Below are 18,116 nucleotides of genomic sequence, written 5' to 3' on the forward strand. Positions count from 1 at the left end.
GGGGATGGGGGCAGTGACCAGTGCTGCCCGTACACATCCTCCCTCTCGCACTGCTTTTCCTTTTAAGGATTTTGCTTTTCTTTTAGCTTCCTGGTAAAATTCCTTTTAAAAACATTCCAACCCCATTCGCTAGACCGCAGGAGGAAAAGGGATTTGTACACCCTTAGGCCAAAGTGGCTGGAAAGGTCAGAGCCTGGGCCCAGGGGGCAGGACGATGTCCTGAGAGCCCGGGGGGCTGCCGGGCCCGGGTGGAACAGACGAGAAGGAAACAGACCTCAGCCCACCAGTGAGTGGCATTGACTGTAAGTGATGGGGTGACAGAGACTGCGGCATTCATGGCCAAACGTTTTAAAAAATTCTGTGCCAGCCAAACCAATCACACCTTGGCCAAATCGGGCAGGAGGTGACTGTTTGCACACCCCCTCTGTGAGGAGGGGGCCGGGGTTTGAAAAGCCTGTTTTTCCTTCTTGGCCAGGGTTTCCTCATCAGCTCCCCCTTCCTTTCAGTTGTGAAAAATTATTATTACGGGGGCATATTCCCTTGCACGAGAGAAGAACACCCCCCCGAGGAGGCACTAAGGGAGGGCCTGGCTCAGTTTTCTCCGAGGGCGGGACAAGTCTCTTCTGGTTGGTCGTTTGGAAAGTCTCTCTGGTTGTAACTGGGGAGACAGTGACTTCAGCTCCTCTGGGGGGCAGGACAGGTCGGGCCTCAGCCCTGTCCTCATGCGGAGTTTTGACAGAGAACTTCAAGAGGTAGTGCACTGACACCCCCACCCCCACCTCTCGGCCGCCTCCCTCCCCCCCCCCCCATCCTGCAAAAAGCAGACAAATGGCCCAGAACTCCCATCAGACTCTTTATTGTCTTTGTTGCAAATGGGTCTCAGGTAGGAAGAGACGGCGATGAAGGAGCTGTCTCTCTGGCTCCTAGGCCAGTTGTTCAGGGAGCCCCACTGCACTGCAGGGAGGGAGGAGACCCCTCCCTGCTCCTCTCCGCAGCCCCTCGTTCACCAGGGGAGGGGCTGCCATCCAGGCCCCCAGCCCAGGGACAAGCCTTTCCCCATGGAACTGCTGGTATTCTCATCAAAGGTGATCTCAAAGGTTATCTTGGTTCCTAGAGAAAGAGAGAGACAGAGAGGGGGCGGGGGGAGAGAGAGACAGAGGAAGAGAGAGACAGAGGCTGGTCTGCAAGGCCTGGCCCAGAGCACACAGGCCCCAAGAGGGGATGTGCCTCTTTTCTCATCAGCCTCGCCCCTGATCCACTTCTATGGGACCCCAGCCTCCTGTACAATGTGTCGTCTTGCCTTGACATTTGTCACTGTTCTCCAGGATTCCCCGTCCCTCACTCCCTGGGCCCCCTCCTTTTCGTATCCTGCAAGCCTCCTCATCTTCCTCTTTCCAGTCATTCCCTGGTCCACCCTCCCTAGCCCTCCGCTCCCAGTTTTGTGACCCCTAGCCCCCACCTCTCGGCATTTCCGTCCTGGCCTTTGGCTCTGGCTCCGGCTCCGACTCCGGCTCCGCCCAGGGCCCCGGGAGCCCCGAGAGCTGCTGGAGCCTCTGGAAGAGTTGCTGCCAGCAGTGGAGCAGGTGCTGGCGGCCTGGCCCCGGGACAGGAAGCTCGGTCGGCTGTAAGGGGCCCAGGCCTCTTCTGCAGCACAAGAGACAAGGGCAGCTGGGCCCGGGCAGGGGCAGAACGCCACCACCAGGTCGCTGTGCCACCCCAACCGCCACCCCAACTCTGGGAGAAGAGTTGAGGGTGGGCGAAGGGCTCAGGTCGTCGTGGGGGCTGAGAAGCAGAGTGCCCAGCCCACGGCCTCGATGTAATGTGCGTTCAGAACCCTGCAGGGAACGCCGTCCTCGGGAAAGGAGGGACGGAGCACCCACCCCTATTCTTTCCTCACTGGGGCTTCAGTCCTTGGGAACCTCAGGGGATTCTGCTCGGGGGCAGCTGGAGAGACAAGTGTCTTTGGTGTTGATCAAATTCAGGGGCCCAGCTGAAAGTGAGGGGTGAGCTGGGCTGGAGTCAGTCCATAGGTGGTGCTGTCTGCACTGTCCCATCAGCCCCCAGTCCTAAAGCCCACCTTCTTACACAGCAGTGGCCCTCCTTACCATCCAGGAGAGGGCCCCGATGGGCCCCCAGGGCCCCCGCCTGCACCCTTCTTCTCTCCCCACTGTGCTCCCGTTCCAAGGAGGACATGCTGCCTGCTGCCCTCAGCCCTGAGGCCCAGCTCGCCTCTTCCTCCGGCGGCGGCAAGGGTGGTGGGGGCAAGTCTGTGGAGAGACCTGTTTCAGCAGAGCCTCCTGCTTCCCTGGTACCGGCCTTGCCCGCCCCCATTCCAGGGCACCAGGAGGCTGCGAATGAACAGCCCAAGATTTGAGTTGGCCCACTCCCCCCGCCCCCGCCGCTGCCCCCAGCCTCCAGGGCTCACCCTCAGTTCCCCTGTGTCCCCCACTGTCACCATCCCCCAGGCCTATGGCCCCCTCACCCCCAGGACTGTGCTCCCGCCTGTAGGGAACAGCCTTAGGCTTCTTCCGAATTTGGGCCCGGGGCCCTTGGAGTGGAGGAGTGCTCTCCCCGGGCACCTGTCGGGTCCTCCCTGCGACATTAGGAGGCGGGAGAGGAGCATAGTGAGAGGAGGTCTGGGGGGAAGGGAAGACGAGCTCTGAGCTCTGGGGCAGGGGCAGCAGGACGAGCTGAGGTTCTGCAGACTCACCTGGGGTGCCGCCGGCTGTACCGGGGACAGGGCTGGGGCTGAAGTGTGGGGCGGCTGTGGGGCCAGCTGCCAGGCCCACAGGCCTCAGTTCATGGCTATTCAGAGCGGGCTGGGACCCACTGAGAGGGGAACTTGGTTCAAGGGGCACCCTCCTGCAATGACATAAGGCCTTAGCATGTGTTCACTCGACAAACACTAGGTGCCTACTATGTGCCAGGCACTGTGTTAGACACTCCACCTAATACCCAGATGAACGACACAGAGCCAGCCCCACACGGGCTCCCGGGCTAGCGGAGCACAAGGGAAGCCATGTCTCTGAACACTCCTGGAGCCACAAAGTCACTCCAACGGAGGAACCATCCGAAGGGGGTGAGAGACCTCGTCAGCCTCCGGGTTCCTCCCCGAACCACACTTCCACCCTCATACAGCCATGAGACCTCTGCAGCCCAGACCCTCCACCCATCCGTCCACCGAACAGGTATGTCCTGAGGGCCTAGAATGGGCAAGGTGCTATAGGCCTCCCTACCTGGGCACCTGGTGCAGGTGGGGAATGTCAGTGAGGGGCTGGGGAGGGTCAGGAGGCGAGGGGGTCAGAGTGGCTGTGGACTGCTGTCCATAGGAAGGTGTGGGAGAAGGCGTCTCTCCTCGGGACGCAGGGACCAAGCACCCTCCACTGGAGCTGGGCTCTGCCAGGCGGCTCCTCTCCGGCACTGGCGGGCACCACTCTCCAGGCTCTGAGCTGGGGAAGAGAGGCAGGAGGGTGGGCACAGCCTTCCTGTCACGACTCCCCCTCTTCTCCCAACTCTCTGCCCCCCTGCAGGTGGCCCTGGGCCGGCTCCACACATAGGGCATCTGTAGTAGGATGCATCCTTACTTGCCCTCAAGCTCTTCCTCAGGTCCCTCGAGGCCGCTCAGCTCACAGGAAGGAGGAGGGGGTGGCAAGGCTTCTGGCCAGATGAGGGAAGGCATCTGCACGGGCTTCCCCAGAAGCTTCACTTTGCCTCCCCTGGGCCCTGAGGAGAGTAGGGCGGGGCACACCAAGATTTGGGCAGGAAGGAGACCGAGGTGAACCTTGTCAGAAGAGGTGCTGGGCTAGGTCCCAGAGGGGAAGTGTGGGGCACGAGGAACTGGAGTCGTACCGCTGTCTCCCTGGCTCCATTCTGGGGGAGCATACGGGCTCCAGGTGCCGGGGTCCCCTGAGGAGTTTGGGGGGAAGCCCCCGTGGAACGTCTGCAGCTCCTCCCCAGCGGGGTCAATGGTGCTGTAGACAGGGCCCTCCGGAGAGGCGGCAGCGCCCCGGGCCGTCTGAGCCAGGTAGAGGGAGATTCCAGCTTCTGAGGAGGAGAAAGAGGGAGGCGCAGGGGAGGAGGCAGGGGCAGACACGGAAAAACAGAGGACAACAGGAGAATGGAGAGCAAAAGGAAATCCCACCAGACCGCTTCTTCCCCTGCCCTGAACCTTACTTCCCAAACCAGGGTGCAGGGGTCACTCCCCCAACTCACATCCTCCTGGGGGCTCACCAGCCTCAGAAACACTAGGGCTCCTCAGCTCCCTCCAGGGTGCCCCAGTAGGTTGAGAGGAGAGAAGGGTGCTGGGGCCAGGTGGGCCCTTGAGGGAATTAGAACTCCTCACCATTGTAATATCTGTCGTCTGGGTCGGGATTGCTGGGGCGGCAGCTTCCCCTGGGTTCCTGGGCTGAGGGGCTCTGAGATGGGTGGGGCCAGGAGTCTGCCAGCCAAGGGTAGGGAGCAGGGCCAAGGCCCACTGGTGGCCTGAGGGAGAGCATGTGAACGTTGGGGCAGAGAGCCTGGGAGGCCAGGGAAAGTGGAGGAGGATGGGAGGGTCGGGGCGGCGGGACAGCGGTGGTGGTGGAGTCTGGGGCAGACGGGGCAGTGAGGCCTGGAGAGTAAGGTGGAAGGGACGATGCCTGGGAGATGAGGTGAGAGAATTACCTGGAACTGGCTCCCGAGAGGCCCTCTGAGTGTGGGAAGGACACTGGGGAGGGGGAGGGGAGACTGGGTCAGAGAAGAGCCTGTGCTGGGGTCTGAACCCCGCGGGGCGGTCCGCGGTGGCTTACCTGCAGGTGTGTAGGCAAAGGAGGCTTCCGAAAAGGATCCCATGGGAGAAAGCAGAGGGGAAATGGGAAAAGGGTCAGAAATAGCCACACTCTTGTCCACTCCTTGGCCCCGATCCAATTCCACCACCCAGGCTGCACCCTGGAACAATTTCATCAGAATTCCTAGGAGTGAGAGGGACTCAGACATCGGTGTTTTTTTTTTAAAAGCTCCCCCCAGGGATTCCCATGTGTAGCCAACATTGCGAACCACTGATCCAGGGGCTCTCAGATCTCTCCAGACTCGCCCTTTACTAAGATAGAAGAGCTCAGCCTCTACCGTGCTGCTGGCCAGCAGCTCCACCCAAACCCCCTCCAGGCAATTCACTGCCGGGGCTCCTGGCCACACCCCTCCTACCAGGCCCGCCCCCACGAGTGTGTTTCTCCTCCAGACTGGCCCCCATTTACGGACACTGATGCCTAGGTAAGCATCTGGGGAGCGCGTGGGCAATCTCGTTTCTATGCTCGTGGGTGTCTCTGGTCGAGGTAAGATTGGGACTTAGGTAAGATAGTGTTTATTAGCTTCTAACTAGTGTTTTAAGCCCAGTGCCGGAATCTGGAGACCTCGGTTCTTCTGTCCTGGCTTTTCATTCACTGTGACTAATAAGCTTCCTAATAAATCCTTGCCAGACTTTAAAAAAAAAAGGCATCTTAAGGGCAAGTCTTACCCCGCCCCCAGGCTCAGGCCCCGCCCCTCCTGGCCCCGCCTCTTCCACGCCACTCATCCCTCGGAGTTGTGCAGGCTCCTCAATCCACGGTGCGTGCCTGGCCCGACTCCCGCTCTCACCTGTGTAATGGCTGAGCTCCTTGCGCTGCCTGCGGCGCCGGCAGAGGGCGCCACCGAGCCCGAGGAGCAGCGCCCCGCAGGCCGCACCACCGCCTGCCAGGAAGGCCGGCTCCCGCAGCACCCTGGCCAGTCGCTCCGCCAGCCCCTGGCCCACCTCGAGCGCAGGCTCCAGTTCCGGTGGGGTCGCTGTGGGGGTCAAAGCCATGAGCAGCCTGGAAACCCAGGAGCCATTCCGGGACCCCCTTAACTTTCCAGCCCCACCCGCCCACCACCCCCCACCTCCAGACTCACGCAGCTGCACAGACACCGGGGCACTGGCCACACCCACGCCAGCGCTGGTGGCCGCTGCGACCTGGGTCCAGTAGGGGACACCTGGCAACAGTCCCTGGAGCACTGCAGAGCGCGCCCAACCCGCCACGGACCGATTGAGGTGGAAGCGGCTCTCATTCCCCAGGCACCAGATCTGGGGGGGCCGAGACCCAGGTTGAGAGTCAGAAACGGGATTTTGGCCTCACGTGGAAACTTGACGCTCTGATGGCACAGCGGGGCTTAGCCAGGCATAACTCAGCCTAGAGGGAACACTGAAACCTCTCTCCCCTCCCAAAGCCCCCTCCCCAGCCACAAGGCCAGCACTGGATCCTCCCAATCCTAGCTCCGGTTCTCCTCTCCCTCCCGCGCCGTCCCCTTGCACACCCCGTACCTGGTATTCCTTGATGAGCCCATTTTGCTGGGAGGGGAGTGGAGGTTCCCAGGACACAGTGATACTGCTGTTGCCTTCACCCCCCAAGGCCACTGCCACTCCCTGGGGGGGACCACTGGGGGCTGGCCAGGGTGGAATTCGGTGAGCAGGACACAGTCATTGCAAGCTGCCCCTCAGGCCCCAAGCTCCCCGCTCCCAGCTCTAACACCTTAGGGAATGAGGGTACCCCCTTCCCTACCCCCCACCCCCACCTCGCTCTTCCCCTGCAAACTCCCGTCGTCCTCCCCCACTCCCACCTCCCTCCTGTACATCCAGCAGCTCGGTGCCCCACCCCCTTACCCTCCTCAGGAATGCTCCCAGTCACCAAGAGACTGTCAGCACCCAGCCCCTCCTGGCCTTGGGCTTGCACCTTGATCTGAATTCGGGTCCCTGGGGGGAGTCCTCTGAGCACAGTACTTTGCTGGCTTGGGGACTGTAGGTCCAGCACTGTCCAGCTTCCCCCATCAGGACCTGCTACCTTCCAAGACACCCGGAAACCTTGCACCAGCTGGACCGGGCCATCTACCTGTGGGAAACAGGAGGAAGCACACCAGGAGAAGCTAGGGCCACACAAGTCCTCCAGGCCCAGCCCCTCCCCCATGTACCCAGCTTCCCCAGCCACTCACTTCCCACTCTCCTGTACCCATTCTTGGAGGCCCCTACGTCCCCCACCATTACCTGTGCCCTTCACCTCATCCCTATGGCACACTCACGGTCCAGGACACCTGCAGGGTCTGGGGCCCAAGGACTACAGGCTCCTGCACACGCACAGCCACTTCGGCCAGTCCCGGCTGGCCTCTCCATGTGTCCTCCACTGGCCTGGAAGGGTTGCTGTCTATTGACCAAAGAGCCCACTCAGCAGGGTCCCGCAGGGACAGGCAGTCAGGACTGACTCGGCCCCGCCCCACAGACTACACTGCTTAGTGCTCCAGGGCACACCCCAGGGTCCAGAGGGGTTTGGGGGGGAAGGGGGGGAGTCCTGATACTCTACACACACTGTGGGTAAGAGACTCAGCAGTGAGGAGCCACCAAGGTGGCTGAATCACTGCCTCTCTCTCTCTTCTTCCTCTCCTTCTTTTTCCTCCCTGACCCCTCTCCCTCCCCTTCTCTTCCCTTCCCCTTCCTCCTCCTCCTCCTCTTGTTCACTCAATGAGAGGGAAGCATGACCTGCCGGCCACCAGTGTAGCCCCGGCACAGCAGGCAAGAGCTGCCACTGTGCCATGTGCAGTGTGACATGCCGTACCCTCAAGCCGGGGACCCTGGCCTTACCCTGGGTGCGGACGGGCACAGAGACGGGACTGGGCTCACTGAGGCCCCAGGCTCCCGCGGCTCGCACCAGGAACAAGTAGATGGTATTGGGCTGTAGACCGCTGACGGTGTGTGTCTCCAGCTGCACACCATCCGCCACTGTCCGCCAGGTGTTGCCAGCTGCTGGGCTGCAATGGGAATGAAGTGACAGTTGTCTGAGCCCAGGGACCTCCAACCTGCCCACTACCTCTCATTCTCTCCTCTCTCTTTCTCTCTTTTTTTAGAGAGGGAGAGAAACATCAGTGTGTGGTTGCCTCCTACATGCCCCCTACTGGGGACCTGGCCCGCAACCCAAGCATGTGCCCTGACTGGGAGTCAAACCAGCGACCCTTTGGTTTGCGGCCGGTGCTCAATCTACTGAGCCACACCAGCCAGGGTTCATCCATTCTCTATGGCCCCCCTATGCCTCCTCACCCTGGGAGAGGGAACTGGCAAGCCTTTCCCCACAATAGCAAAGATCTTAAGAACACAGGGTCCCCTCCTTTTAACTTTCCAGGTTTGCACTCATAACTTTCTCTGTACCTGAAGGCCTCTATCACATAAGAGGTAACTGTGGCCCCAGCCTGCGGGTTGGGCTTCCAGGTCAGGGTAATGCTGTTCTTGGTGACCTCAGTGACCACTGGCTGAGAAGGAGGCCCCGGAGGGGTACTGGGCTCCGTAGGCGGGTCTGGTAAATCTCCCCCGTCTTCTGCAGTAAGGAGATAATGTTTAGGTAGAAGAACGGGGGAAGAATGTAACCTCCCTTCTCCCCAGAGGAGCCGTGGAGCTGTGACAGTGACGGTGGAGAGAGGGACATAGAGCACATGCTACTCACATCCGCCTCCCAAGGACACCACTTCCACCTTCCTCCTCCCCCTACCATGGCCGTGGCATTGGGAAGATAAAGCCAGTCCTGGGTTTGGGCCAGTACTGACTGCCTTGAAGGACATTTGGAGAACGGTGCTAGCGAAGAAGGGGATGGAGGAGAAACTCACCCCGCCTCCTAAGCCAGGCGCTCCAGGCAGCCTCCCCGGTGGAACTCTGGGCCACACAGCTGTAGAAGCCTGTGTGCACCTCCTGTAGGAGAGGGGAGAGGACTGGCACACTGGGCATGGGATGAGGGAGGGTGCGAGCGTGTAGGTGGGTATTCAGAAGGATGGGGAGGAGGTCGTACACTTCAGATGGTCTGAGAGAGCAGAGGGTTAGAATGGAGTTCGAGTCCCAGCGGGTACTCCCTAGAGTTGGGCATTCTCAGCTACTGGGACCCCAGGGTGAGACCCACCTGCACGCTGCTGATGTACAGGGTACCATTGGCCATCAGGTTGAGCTGGGGGTCATCCCCCGGCAGCCACTTCCCATCCTTCTTCCACTGGACGCTAGGTTGAGGGTTCCCAGTCACTCTGCATGGCAGCCACACAGAGGAGCCAAGTGCCAGTGTCTGGTTTGCTGGGCCCCGGAGGATGATGGGAGGCAGCCCCTCCGTCGAGGCTGAGAGAGGAGGAACTTGGGTGCCTCAGAGGAGGATCCTCGGTTCAGGCACCCAGCCCCTGGTCCCCATTCTCTTCTTGGCTCCTTCACATCCACCTCTTCCTCCCCCACCTCTCTCCCTCCCCCACATCTCTCCCTTCCCCAGAGATGTGGCGTCCATAACCAGGTGTAGCCTCTGGCTGGAACCAGCCATCTATTAGTGACTTCTGTGCCTAACTTCCAAACTCCAAGGACATGTCTCAGGAGCACGCCCTGCCCCTCACAGACATATTGTGGAGAATCCAAGAAAAACAGATCTCTTTAAGCCACCTTTTCCTTCCAGGCCATGGGTCCTGTCTTATCACCACATGCACATACCTCCTTTCACCTTCAGCAGGGCCTTGGCCAGGATGCTGCCAGCCACGCTGACAGCCTGGCACACGTAGTAGCCAGCGTCCCCACTCTGCACCGCCGTGATGTTCAGCTGGCCTCTGGGAGAGACTGAGAAGCGCCCTGTGGGCTGAAGGGACTGACTGGGGAAAAGCAGGACCTGGGGACAGAGCAGGGAACCAAGGTGGGGAGAGAGCAGACAGCTGGCAGAGGGCTCCCCATTCCCATCAACACCCCAATCCAGAGCTTTCCTAAGGTTCCAGTTCCTACTCCATCCCCAGGCAATTCTGTGACCTTGGGCAAACTAAAACCCATTCACAAAAATGAGCGGTTTTATTAGATGATCTTGGGATGTACTTCCCAGCTCTGTGCAAGCTATTTAAACTTCCTGAGGCCCAATTTCCCCAGATATGACTCTTAGAGGATAGTAATGAAGACTGAAGTAATCGTATGAAACTCTTTCAATACATTGAGTGATAAATGTCCAGTACTTTCCCCTTCTTTCTGGTTCTAACATCTTACATTAGATACATACTTGGAACATGGTGAAGTAGGTTTGGGTCTTAGGGTAAATGGCACCATGCTGAGCCCCTAGCTAACACCCATTCCCACCCTCTACTACCATCAGCATTTTTATTCCTTTCAGAATCTAATGAAAATGCAGCAGACTCGGATGGTAGAGACGCTGGGAAAATTGTGGCAGAGGATTTGGAATGAGGTAATAGGTGGCCTGGTTTCCCAGTGGGGTGGGGTTAATGCAACTCATTTCATTACACTGATCTTGTTTCTTAGTAGGAAGATTCCGCCCTTCCCTTACAGGAACTCACTTAGGTTGTTACTTCAGTTAATGTTCACTCCAGTTGTGTGTTCTGGCATTTGTTTGCCAACGTTGGAGAGGGTTGACTGTGGGCGCCCCCTAGTGGAGGCCTCTAGCAACTAAAAGAGCAAGTCGAGTTCTGCCCTGAGCAGCTTTGGCGCTGTGCCACTTGCTTTCCAGGGCAGTGTATGAAAGCCCAGGCCCCAGGGCTCTGGGGAAGGGGGGATCTAATTGGATTTGTTGCATCCACCGGACAGCCTTGACCCAAAGAGAAAGATTCCAAGGAATTACTATACAAGAGTGTTCCCTACCACCTAAATATACTATCATCTATTTTAAAAGTGTTGGATACATTCCAGGTCTTTTTATATTCATAATCTTATTTAATCCTCCTAAATAACCTGAAAGTGTTCCTAGGAGGACCGACAGTAAGCAGAACCCCGAGAGCAGTTTGCAGAATAGAGAAGAGCGGCGGCTAAGACCCAGAGGAGGAGACCCAGAGGAGAAGCTGGCACCTACTTGGCTTCCCTCCTTCTGCCAGAAGATGGCAGGCGGGGGGTTTCCTTTGGTCTCGCACTGGAAAGTCACGCTCTCTCCAGTGGCTGCCATCTGGTCCTGGGGCTGGGTCACCAGCTGAGGTGGCACTGGCAAGGGGAGGGGAGAAAAGGAACAGGGAGTCAGGGGTGCTAAGAAGGGGGGCTGAGGGAGCAGGAGAGAGAGGCCCAAGCTTGGCTTGAGTAGGAACAGATATTTGTCCATCTCTTGCTCAAGCCTGTTTAGCTGTCTCCTCTTTCTCCTACAAATCTCAGGAGACCCCACATCTCTGGCTTGTCCTTTCTCCCTCATTCTCGCCTTCGGCCCACCCGCCACCTTCCCTCACTGCACCCCTGCTGCGGGGCGGGGCCTCACCGTGAACACTGAGGGAGCCAGATGCTTCCGCCCGGCCCACGCTGTTCTCCGCCACGCAGGTGTAGGTCCCCTCATCTTCAGCACTCACACGGCCAATCCAAAGGCTGTGGTCACTCCGGATCTCATACCTGCTCCACTCCCCACCCCCGGGCTGGGTTGGCCATGGCTACAGACCCCTTCTGTCTCCCCCAGGACAGACACCAGGGCAGGGTACAGAGACAGGGCAGGCCTCTAGGGGACAGGAGCTCCATGAATGGAGGTGGGGACTGGGGAGGGCGGGGCCAGAGGCCCTGCACACAGGCTTCTCTGCGCGAGGAGGTATCTGCCTTCCAGCTCTCTAGGGCAGGGCACACTCTTGAGCCAGCTGGGTCTCCTCACAGGCGGGAGGAAGGGGATGCTCACCTGCCCGTGGGCAGTTCTCCATCATCCTTGCGCCAGTGCAGGCGAGGTGGGGGGTCCCCCTGCACCTCGCATGGGAAATCCACAGGCGCATTGGCCAGGACCACCTGATTCACCGGTCTCCGCAGGAATGAGGGGCGCTCTGTGCAGTGGGAGTGAGCGAACAGCCAGGGGTCTGCACCACTGCTTCTCCCCCAGGCTCCGCTCCAGGAACCCCAGAGCTGCATGCGCCTACCCAGAACCAGGAGCTCAGCCGCGGTGCTCTCCCGCTCCCCTGCCATGTTGGAGGCCACACACGTGTACATCCCTGCGTCACTCTTGTGTGTGTGTGACATCATCAGCTTCCCTCCACGGATCTGCGGAGTCACAACAGTAACTTTGGTCCTTCATAGCCATCAAAGCATATTTATATATTTGATTTTCACAACAAACTATGAAGAAAACTAGGGAAGGAAACCCATTTTAAATAAAGAATGGTTGTTTTGCCCAAGGTGGGGATCAGGTCTGTCTTTTCTCATGGGGGTCCCCGGGGAATCATGCTCCCTGCCGTCTTGTACCAAATTCATCTCACCTGTCCTCATGTATCCCTCACTCAGCAGCTCACCCTCAGCCTCTAGTCAGCTCATCCCCTGATTTCAGAGCTGCCTTATCGCCCCAAGCACTATTCCCTGCCTTCCAAGACCCTAGGATTCAGGCCTTCCTCCTGGAGGCACCTGTCGGAACCTTGGCGTGGGGCCCCGCCCCTCCTGACTGCCGCCGCGGCCTGGCTCTCACCGTGATCCTGCCCTCCTCCTCCTTGACTAGGGCGTTGCCCTTCTTCCAAGACACCGCGGGCTCGGGGTGCCCGCGGGGGGGCACGCATTCCATTACAGCGGGCTCCCCTACAGCCACCACCATGTTCCCAGGAGACTGCCGGAAGTCATCGCGGAGGACTGGGGGGAGAGAGAGGGGGGAGGAACAGGGATGAGCAAAACGCAGGTTTACAGTTGTTCGTATAGAAAAAGACATGGCCCTGGCTGGCATAGTTCAGTGGATTGAGCGCGGGCTGCAAACCAAAGTGTCTCAGGTTCCATTCCCAGTCAGGGCACATGCCTGGGTTGCAGGCCATGACCCCCAGCAACCGCACATTGATGTTTCTCTCTCTCTCTCTCTCTCTCTCTCTCTCTCTCTCTCCCCCCTCCCTTCCCTCTCTAAAAATAAATAAGTAAATTTTTAAAAAAAGATTCTTTAAAAAAAGAAAAAGAAAAAGACATGTAGGTTATTATTACAATAGTTTCATTAACTCAAAAGATGGTCACAGTGCAGCTGTAAACCTACTTTTGCCTACTCCTAAAATCGTCCCCCCACCCCCACCCCCACTCCGTCTCAGGTGCGAAAAAACCAGGCCTAGTCGTGGGCCTTAGAAACCAAAATTAGGGTCCCAAAGGAAAACTTTGGATCGGCGGAGACAGGACCAGTTCTGGACGAGATTGCTCCGCGCCCTCCCGCGGGCCCCCAGGCTCTAGAGCAACCAGCTGACGTGGGGCCTTCACCTGCCACTTCCAGCGAGGCATTCCTGCTGGCCGCTGCACCCAGGTAGTTGCGCGCCACACAGGTGTAGATGCCCTCGTCGGGCCGTGCGCGGCGCCCGTGCACGATACGCGGGAAGAAGAGGGCACCGCTGGGCAGCAGCAGGCGGTGCGCGCGCGGGTCCTCACGCGCGGTGGCCACGCGTGCCCCATTTTTGTACCACTCGATGTTGGGCCGGGGCCTGCCCTCCGCACGGCAGGGCAGCGTGGCCGGTTCGCCTCGAGACACCAGCAGATCTGGCGGCTGCTCCACAATGCGCGGCATCGCGTCCTCCGGCCCGACCCTTGTCCCTGGGGGGATGGGAGGGACACGGAGCATTCAGACCCGGAAGCTGGGGAAAGATGGAGGCTCCGGAGAAAAAAGGACCCTGTCTGCTGTCACTGCTGCCCACCCTCTCTCTCTGTAGGGTCCGGTATCTTCTTATAGGAAGACGCCCCACGTTCTTGGGCTCCTAAGGCGGCGCCTACAGAGGAGCAGATAAGTCAAGGAATCAGGACACCTGTGTCCCCAACAGCCAGGTCTAGTGGGGAGTGAAGGGCCACCCGCGCCTCCAGCTGATTGGTTTCATCCCCCAGCCGCACTGGCTCGCAGGTGTCCTTGCTCCGCAACTCGGACACCAAGGCCAGCACTGGGTTCTCCGCCTCAGCGCGGACCTGGGCAGCGTTACGGAGAATGTGGCCAGGCCGGCGGTCCCTCAGGACAGGGAAGGCGTGAGCGATGGGCTGGGCCTGGGAGCCCGGGAGCCCGCACAGAGCCCCTCTGTTGACACCCCAGACAACCATGTGTCGGGGTCCTGTGAAGTCTCAGGAGCTGAACCCATGCAAATAGTAGTGGAAATGAGTAGCTCTCTTTTCTGGGAGGGCACGGGTTTCAACGGATTGTTCTCCAAGCGGATGTAGCCAAGAGAGGCTAAGAACCACTGAGAAAGGAATTCCTCCCCTTCCTTGGTTCTCTCTGATTCGTTCACCGCATGTCCTGCTCCCGCGCCTCACGGGTTACACAGACTTCTGCTCGCTCGTCTTCGGCAGTGGTTTGCGACCCAGGAGCCTGGAGAGCTCCCCGCTCACGCACCCCAGCCTCATCGAAAGTGGCTTTGCGACCCCTGGCGGCCAGTAGGCGCCGCTGCCGCCTCGCGCAATCAGTCTCCTTTACTAATGAGGGTCTAGCAGATTTCCCCACCTCCCCACCCCGACTCCGCTTCTCCCACTCTGTTCCGGAATCCACGGGGACCTCTGCTTGCAGCCTCGCTGTGGGGCCGGGTTTTTTACTTCCCGCCCTCACTCTTAGGAGTTCCGATGGAGAGGAAGCTGGATGGGTTGCCTAGTGGCCGCTCTTCTGGGGAGAGTGTCTTGAACGGGTCAGGGGCAAGAAAGATCGGTTTCCCTCTTCCGATCTTAGGGAAGAGGGTAATTTTCTCGACTTCCCTTCTGGCGGAGACTTCTGATTCTCACCCTCTTCCCCTCCCTCCCATTGCAGGCCCAGTTCAGGTAAAGCCCATGGTGAGCGGCACTGAAACGGTTAAGAATTCAGGGGTTGGCTGGAACCCACTAGGGCGGGAATCTCAAACTTCCACACTAACTGCTGTAAGAACGGGGTCAAATTATTGAACTTCTCTGGGTCTCAGCTTCTTTACCTGTAATGCAGAAGGCGCGATGGGGTTATCCTAAGATCCTACTGTGTGCAAAGCACTTGGGGGAAGCTCGATGAATGTGTCAGTTCTCAGATTACGTAGGAGATCTTCCTCCGGCCCACTTGACCTTACCTTGGTTCCTACAGTCTCTACCTGAATCAGATTGCACCAGGCCCCAATCTTGCCCTTTACATAGTCATCGCATGTGGTGGGAACAGCGAGTCTGTTTTGCCAAGATTTGTGCTGCTTTGGGGACCATCGAGGTACTGTCATCCTCCCTGAATTTGCTTCCTCCGTCACAGATGTGACCATCAATTCCTTCCCTGCAGACCTCACTGAGACAGTGCAGACGGAAAACACTCTGCCGGAGCGCTAGGGTGGCCACCGGCGTGTGTGAGGCGTCTGAGAGCGGGGCTCTCTGCTTAACCTCCTGGGAATCTGGGAGGTCAGGGGACGAGAATCCCAGCTCGTTCCCCGTCTTCCTCCCGGCTCCCTCCTGCATGGCCCACCTTGACAGTCGGCCCTTTCCCCTAATTCCTGTAGACACAGCTGCAGGCTCCCTTTCTCTGGAATTTCATCCCTGTCATTCTAGGTCTCAGGAGAGGCTTCGAGAGAAGCTAATGAATAGCTAACGGTCATGCTAATGGGGCTCTGGGGCTTCCCCCCAGCACCTGGAGTTCACACACACACACACACACACACACACACACACACACACACACACACTGCCAAGGTCTCCTTTCTCCCTGCCTTGGGGTCTCCAGCACAGCAGTCGCCCCAGATTCGAGCTGGAGGAAGTCGATTGGTCCCGGATGAGAAAGAAGAACAAGAGGGAACCAGGGCCAAGGGGCCAGGGGAAGCGGGAGTTCCCGACGCGGCCGGCAGGGGGCGAGCTCCGGCCTCTCCGCGGCTCCCGCGGCGCGGGAGGAGCGCGCGCGGTCCCAGCCATTTATTAATCAGGGTAATTAGCGCTGACGACCTGGCCGCCGGCGCTGCCTGCCTGCCGCAGCTCTGCGGGGTGGGCCGGCTGCGAACCCGTCTCCAAGGGGCAAACTCGTTAAGTTTCCTGAAATGGTCGCTGCTTGCGTCGAGCTCTTAGCCAACACATCCAGCATTTCGGCTCGCTCACTCTCGTCCTAAGTGAATTCTTGGCAAACTTCGGTTCCCAGAGGAAAACCTGCCGCCCGGGTGGGTCCCCAAGTGGCTCGGCTCGGCCCAGGCCCGCCGGCGACGGCGGCCCTCTGCTGCCCTCCCCGCAGTGGGTGCCCGCACCCTCTAGCTCGACCTTGCCCCCCCCCCCCGCGCGGCCCTCCTCTCTGGGACCGCCTGCGTTCGGCCCGGGGGCTGGGGGGCTGGGGGGCTGGGGGGCTGGGGCGGGATGGACTCGGCCGGCATCTGCTCCCAGACCCTCGCTCCCCGCGGGCACCCGACACACACACTCAGGTGCTCAAAGCCCCCAACCACCCCTTGGTGCCCACCGCCTGGGGAGGTTCTGGGGGGCGCCCCTCGGCCCACACGTGGGGCTGGAGCTCTGCCCCCCCCACACAGCGCCCTCGCACCCACCGCGGTCGGGACCCGGCATCCCCGCGGGGCAGGGGCTTACGGTTGAGAGAAGGCTCTCCCGGGGGCAGGAGGCTGTGGTTGAGCGCCGCCCCCGAGGAGTTGAAGCCGAAGAGCAGGTCGCTGGAGTTGGACACGTCCGCGGCCAGGGAGTCCGCGAACAAGTTCATCTGCAGCAGCGTTTTGAGCAGGTAGCGCAGCATAGCGCGACCCGGCCGAGACCGGGGTCGGGGGCTCGGGGCCCGGCCCCGGGGTCTGAGACCCGCGGGTCGGGAGCCGCAAGCCCCTCTGCAGCCTCTGCGCTCCGCCCCAGCCACGGTGCCGCTGTCCCGCCGGCCGGCGCCCGGGTGCCGCGCGTGCCTCCGCGTGCCCTCCTCCTTCGCTCGTCCTCCTCTCCACCGCTCAGAGCCGCGGTCCCCCGGGGGCTGGGCGGCGGAAAGCAGGTGCCACGCCGATCACAGCGTAATTAAGGGATTAATCCGACACTCTCCACCCTCCCACCCCTCCCCGACCGCCACTGGCAGGGCCGGAGACCAGAGCAGTTTAGCGCGAGTTGCAGTCCCCGCCCCGAGCCCCGAGCCGGGTTCTGGACCACGCTGGAGTCTCCCTCTCTTCTTAAAGAAGTCGAGATGAGAAAGGCGGCTCCGTCGGGCTCTGTCCTGCCTGACTGAGAACAGAAACCCTCCCTCCCTGTTCCCGGGTGTTAGGGGACCTGAGGCAAAGCTCAGGGTCGCTCCTCAAGCTCCAGAAACCCTGGCTTCCATTCCCTCCCAGGTCCCGAGATTTAGCCCGGAAACGCGGGAAACGGGTGGTTTGGGGCGGGAGTTGGGGGCGGGTGGAGAACAATTCCACGCGTGTCCACCCCTTCGCCTGCAGTCACCTGGTTTGCAACAGAGAGGCCAGGAGATGAGGTGGGGCGCCTTGACCCTAATCTCGTAGTTCCTGGAGAGACACCGAACAGGGAGAAAGCCCGGGGACGCTTAGACATGTCCCCGTGATTTAAGTACTTTTGCATCCCTGTCCTACGACATGTTTTATTAAATTGTTTCACCTTTTGGGGGAGACCGGAGGGTAGACAGGGAATGCGGGACAAAGATGAAGAGCAATATTGTTTCTCTAAAGGCAAGTGCAGGAGAAGAGATATGGTGGAAGCAAAACTTGTGCAAATCTGTTCAAACCTGATAGCGTCCTTCTTCGCAGTGGGGAGGGGGAACATGACCCCTCACCCAGTCCCAGACTGCTTCTGACTTTTCTGGAGTTCTGTATACCTGAATGTCTCCCAGTGCCTCCCTCCCCCAACACACTTTCCTGGGCTAAGATGGCCTTGGAGTATCAGGGGAAGAGAGAGTCTTCTTATCTGGGCTTGTATGGCCCTGCAGACTGCCAAGTGGTGGGTGGCGTTCAGCCCTGGGCTCTGAGTGACGACTCCACCTTGCGGGGGTGGCCACCTCTGATGAGGCAGGTGAACAGGTCTACACCCAGAGAAGGGGATGCTCCAGGGCCGTAGACTCTAGAGTAAGCCAAGTCAAGGGCTGAAGTATCTCAGGCAGAGAGCCCTCAGAGGAACCCCACACTTTCTCGAAGGGTGGGGGACTTGTCCTCTCTCAACCCACACGCCAGCCTTGGGAGCCTCTAACCTGTGGTTAGGTGTCTTCCTACCCACTTGCTGTAGCTCTGCTGGTGATGTCTCAGGGCCAGAACATGAAGTGCTGGGGGCTTAGGGGCTGACAGCCCCATGG

General features: G+C 59.7%; 1 protein-coding gene across 1 annotated transcript; it reads right to left on the reverse strand.

Moving 5' to 3' along the window:
* Positions 1-846: 846 nt before the first annotated feature.
* ROBO3 (roundabout guidance receptor 3) lies at positions 847-16,580 on the reverse strand. The gene is made up of 28 exons (XM_045860250.1): positions 16,421-16,580; positions 13,151-13,477; positions 12,393-12,550; positions 11,854-11,974; positions 11,622-11,760; positions 11,220-11,347; positions 10,830-10,954; positions 9,482-9,653; positions 8,919-9,124; positions 8,632-8,713; positions 8,180-8,345; positions 7,619-7,785; positions 7,063-7,184; positions 6,650-6,875; positions 6,311-6,432; positions 5,902-6,073; positions 5,611-5,796; positions 4,788-4,811; positions 4,663-4,705; positions 4,343-4,482; positions 3,850-4,044; positions 3,585-3,723; positions 3,237-3,449; positions 2,711-2,862; positions 2,483-2,593; positions 2,106-2,267; positions 1,460-1,644; positions 847-1,110 (listed from the first exon to the last, which is right to left on the reverse strand). The coding sequence occupies exons 1-28, from the start codon at positions 16,578-16,580 to the stop codon at positions 1,099-1,101; spliced, it is 4,155 nt and encodes a 1,384-aa protein (XP_045716206.1). The 3' UTR covers positions 847-1,098.
* Between the last annotated feature and the right edge of the window lie 1,536 nt (positions 16,581-18,116).

Source organism: Phyllostomus hastatus, unplaced genomic scaffold, assembly GCF_019186645.2.
Source record: "Phyllostomus hastatus isolate PE091 unplaced genomic scaffold, TTU_PhHast_1.1 phas_scaffold_193, whole genome shotgun sequence".
NCBI classification, from domain to species: Eukaryota; Metazoa; Chordata; class Mammalia; order Chiroptera; family Phyllostomidae; genus Phyllostomus; species Phyllostomus hastatus.

Coding starts and splice junctions, on each gene's coding strand:
- ROBO3 (XM_045860250.1), bottom strand. CDS start 16,580: ATGCTGCGCTACCTGCTCAAAACGCTGCTGCAGATGAACTTGTTCGCG. Junction 9,125..9,481: donor CCTGCTGAAGGTGAAAGGAG/GTATGTGCATGT, acceptor CTCCTCTCTCAG/CCTCGACGGAGGGGCTGCCT. Junction 8,346..8,631: donor CGCCTGGCTTAGGAGGCGGG/GTGAGTTTCTCC, acceptor TCCTTACTGCAG/AAGACGGGGGAGATTTACCA.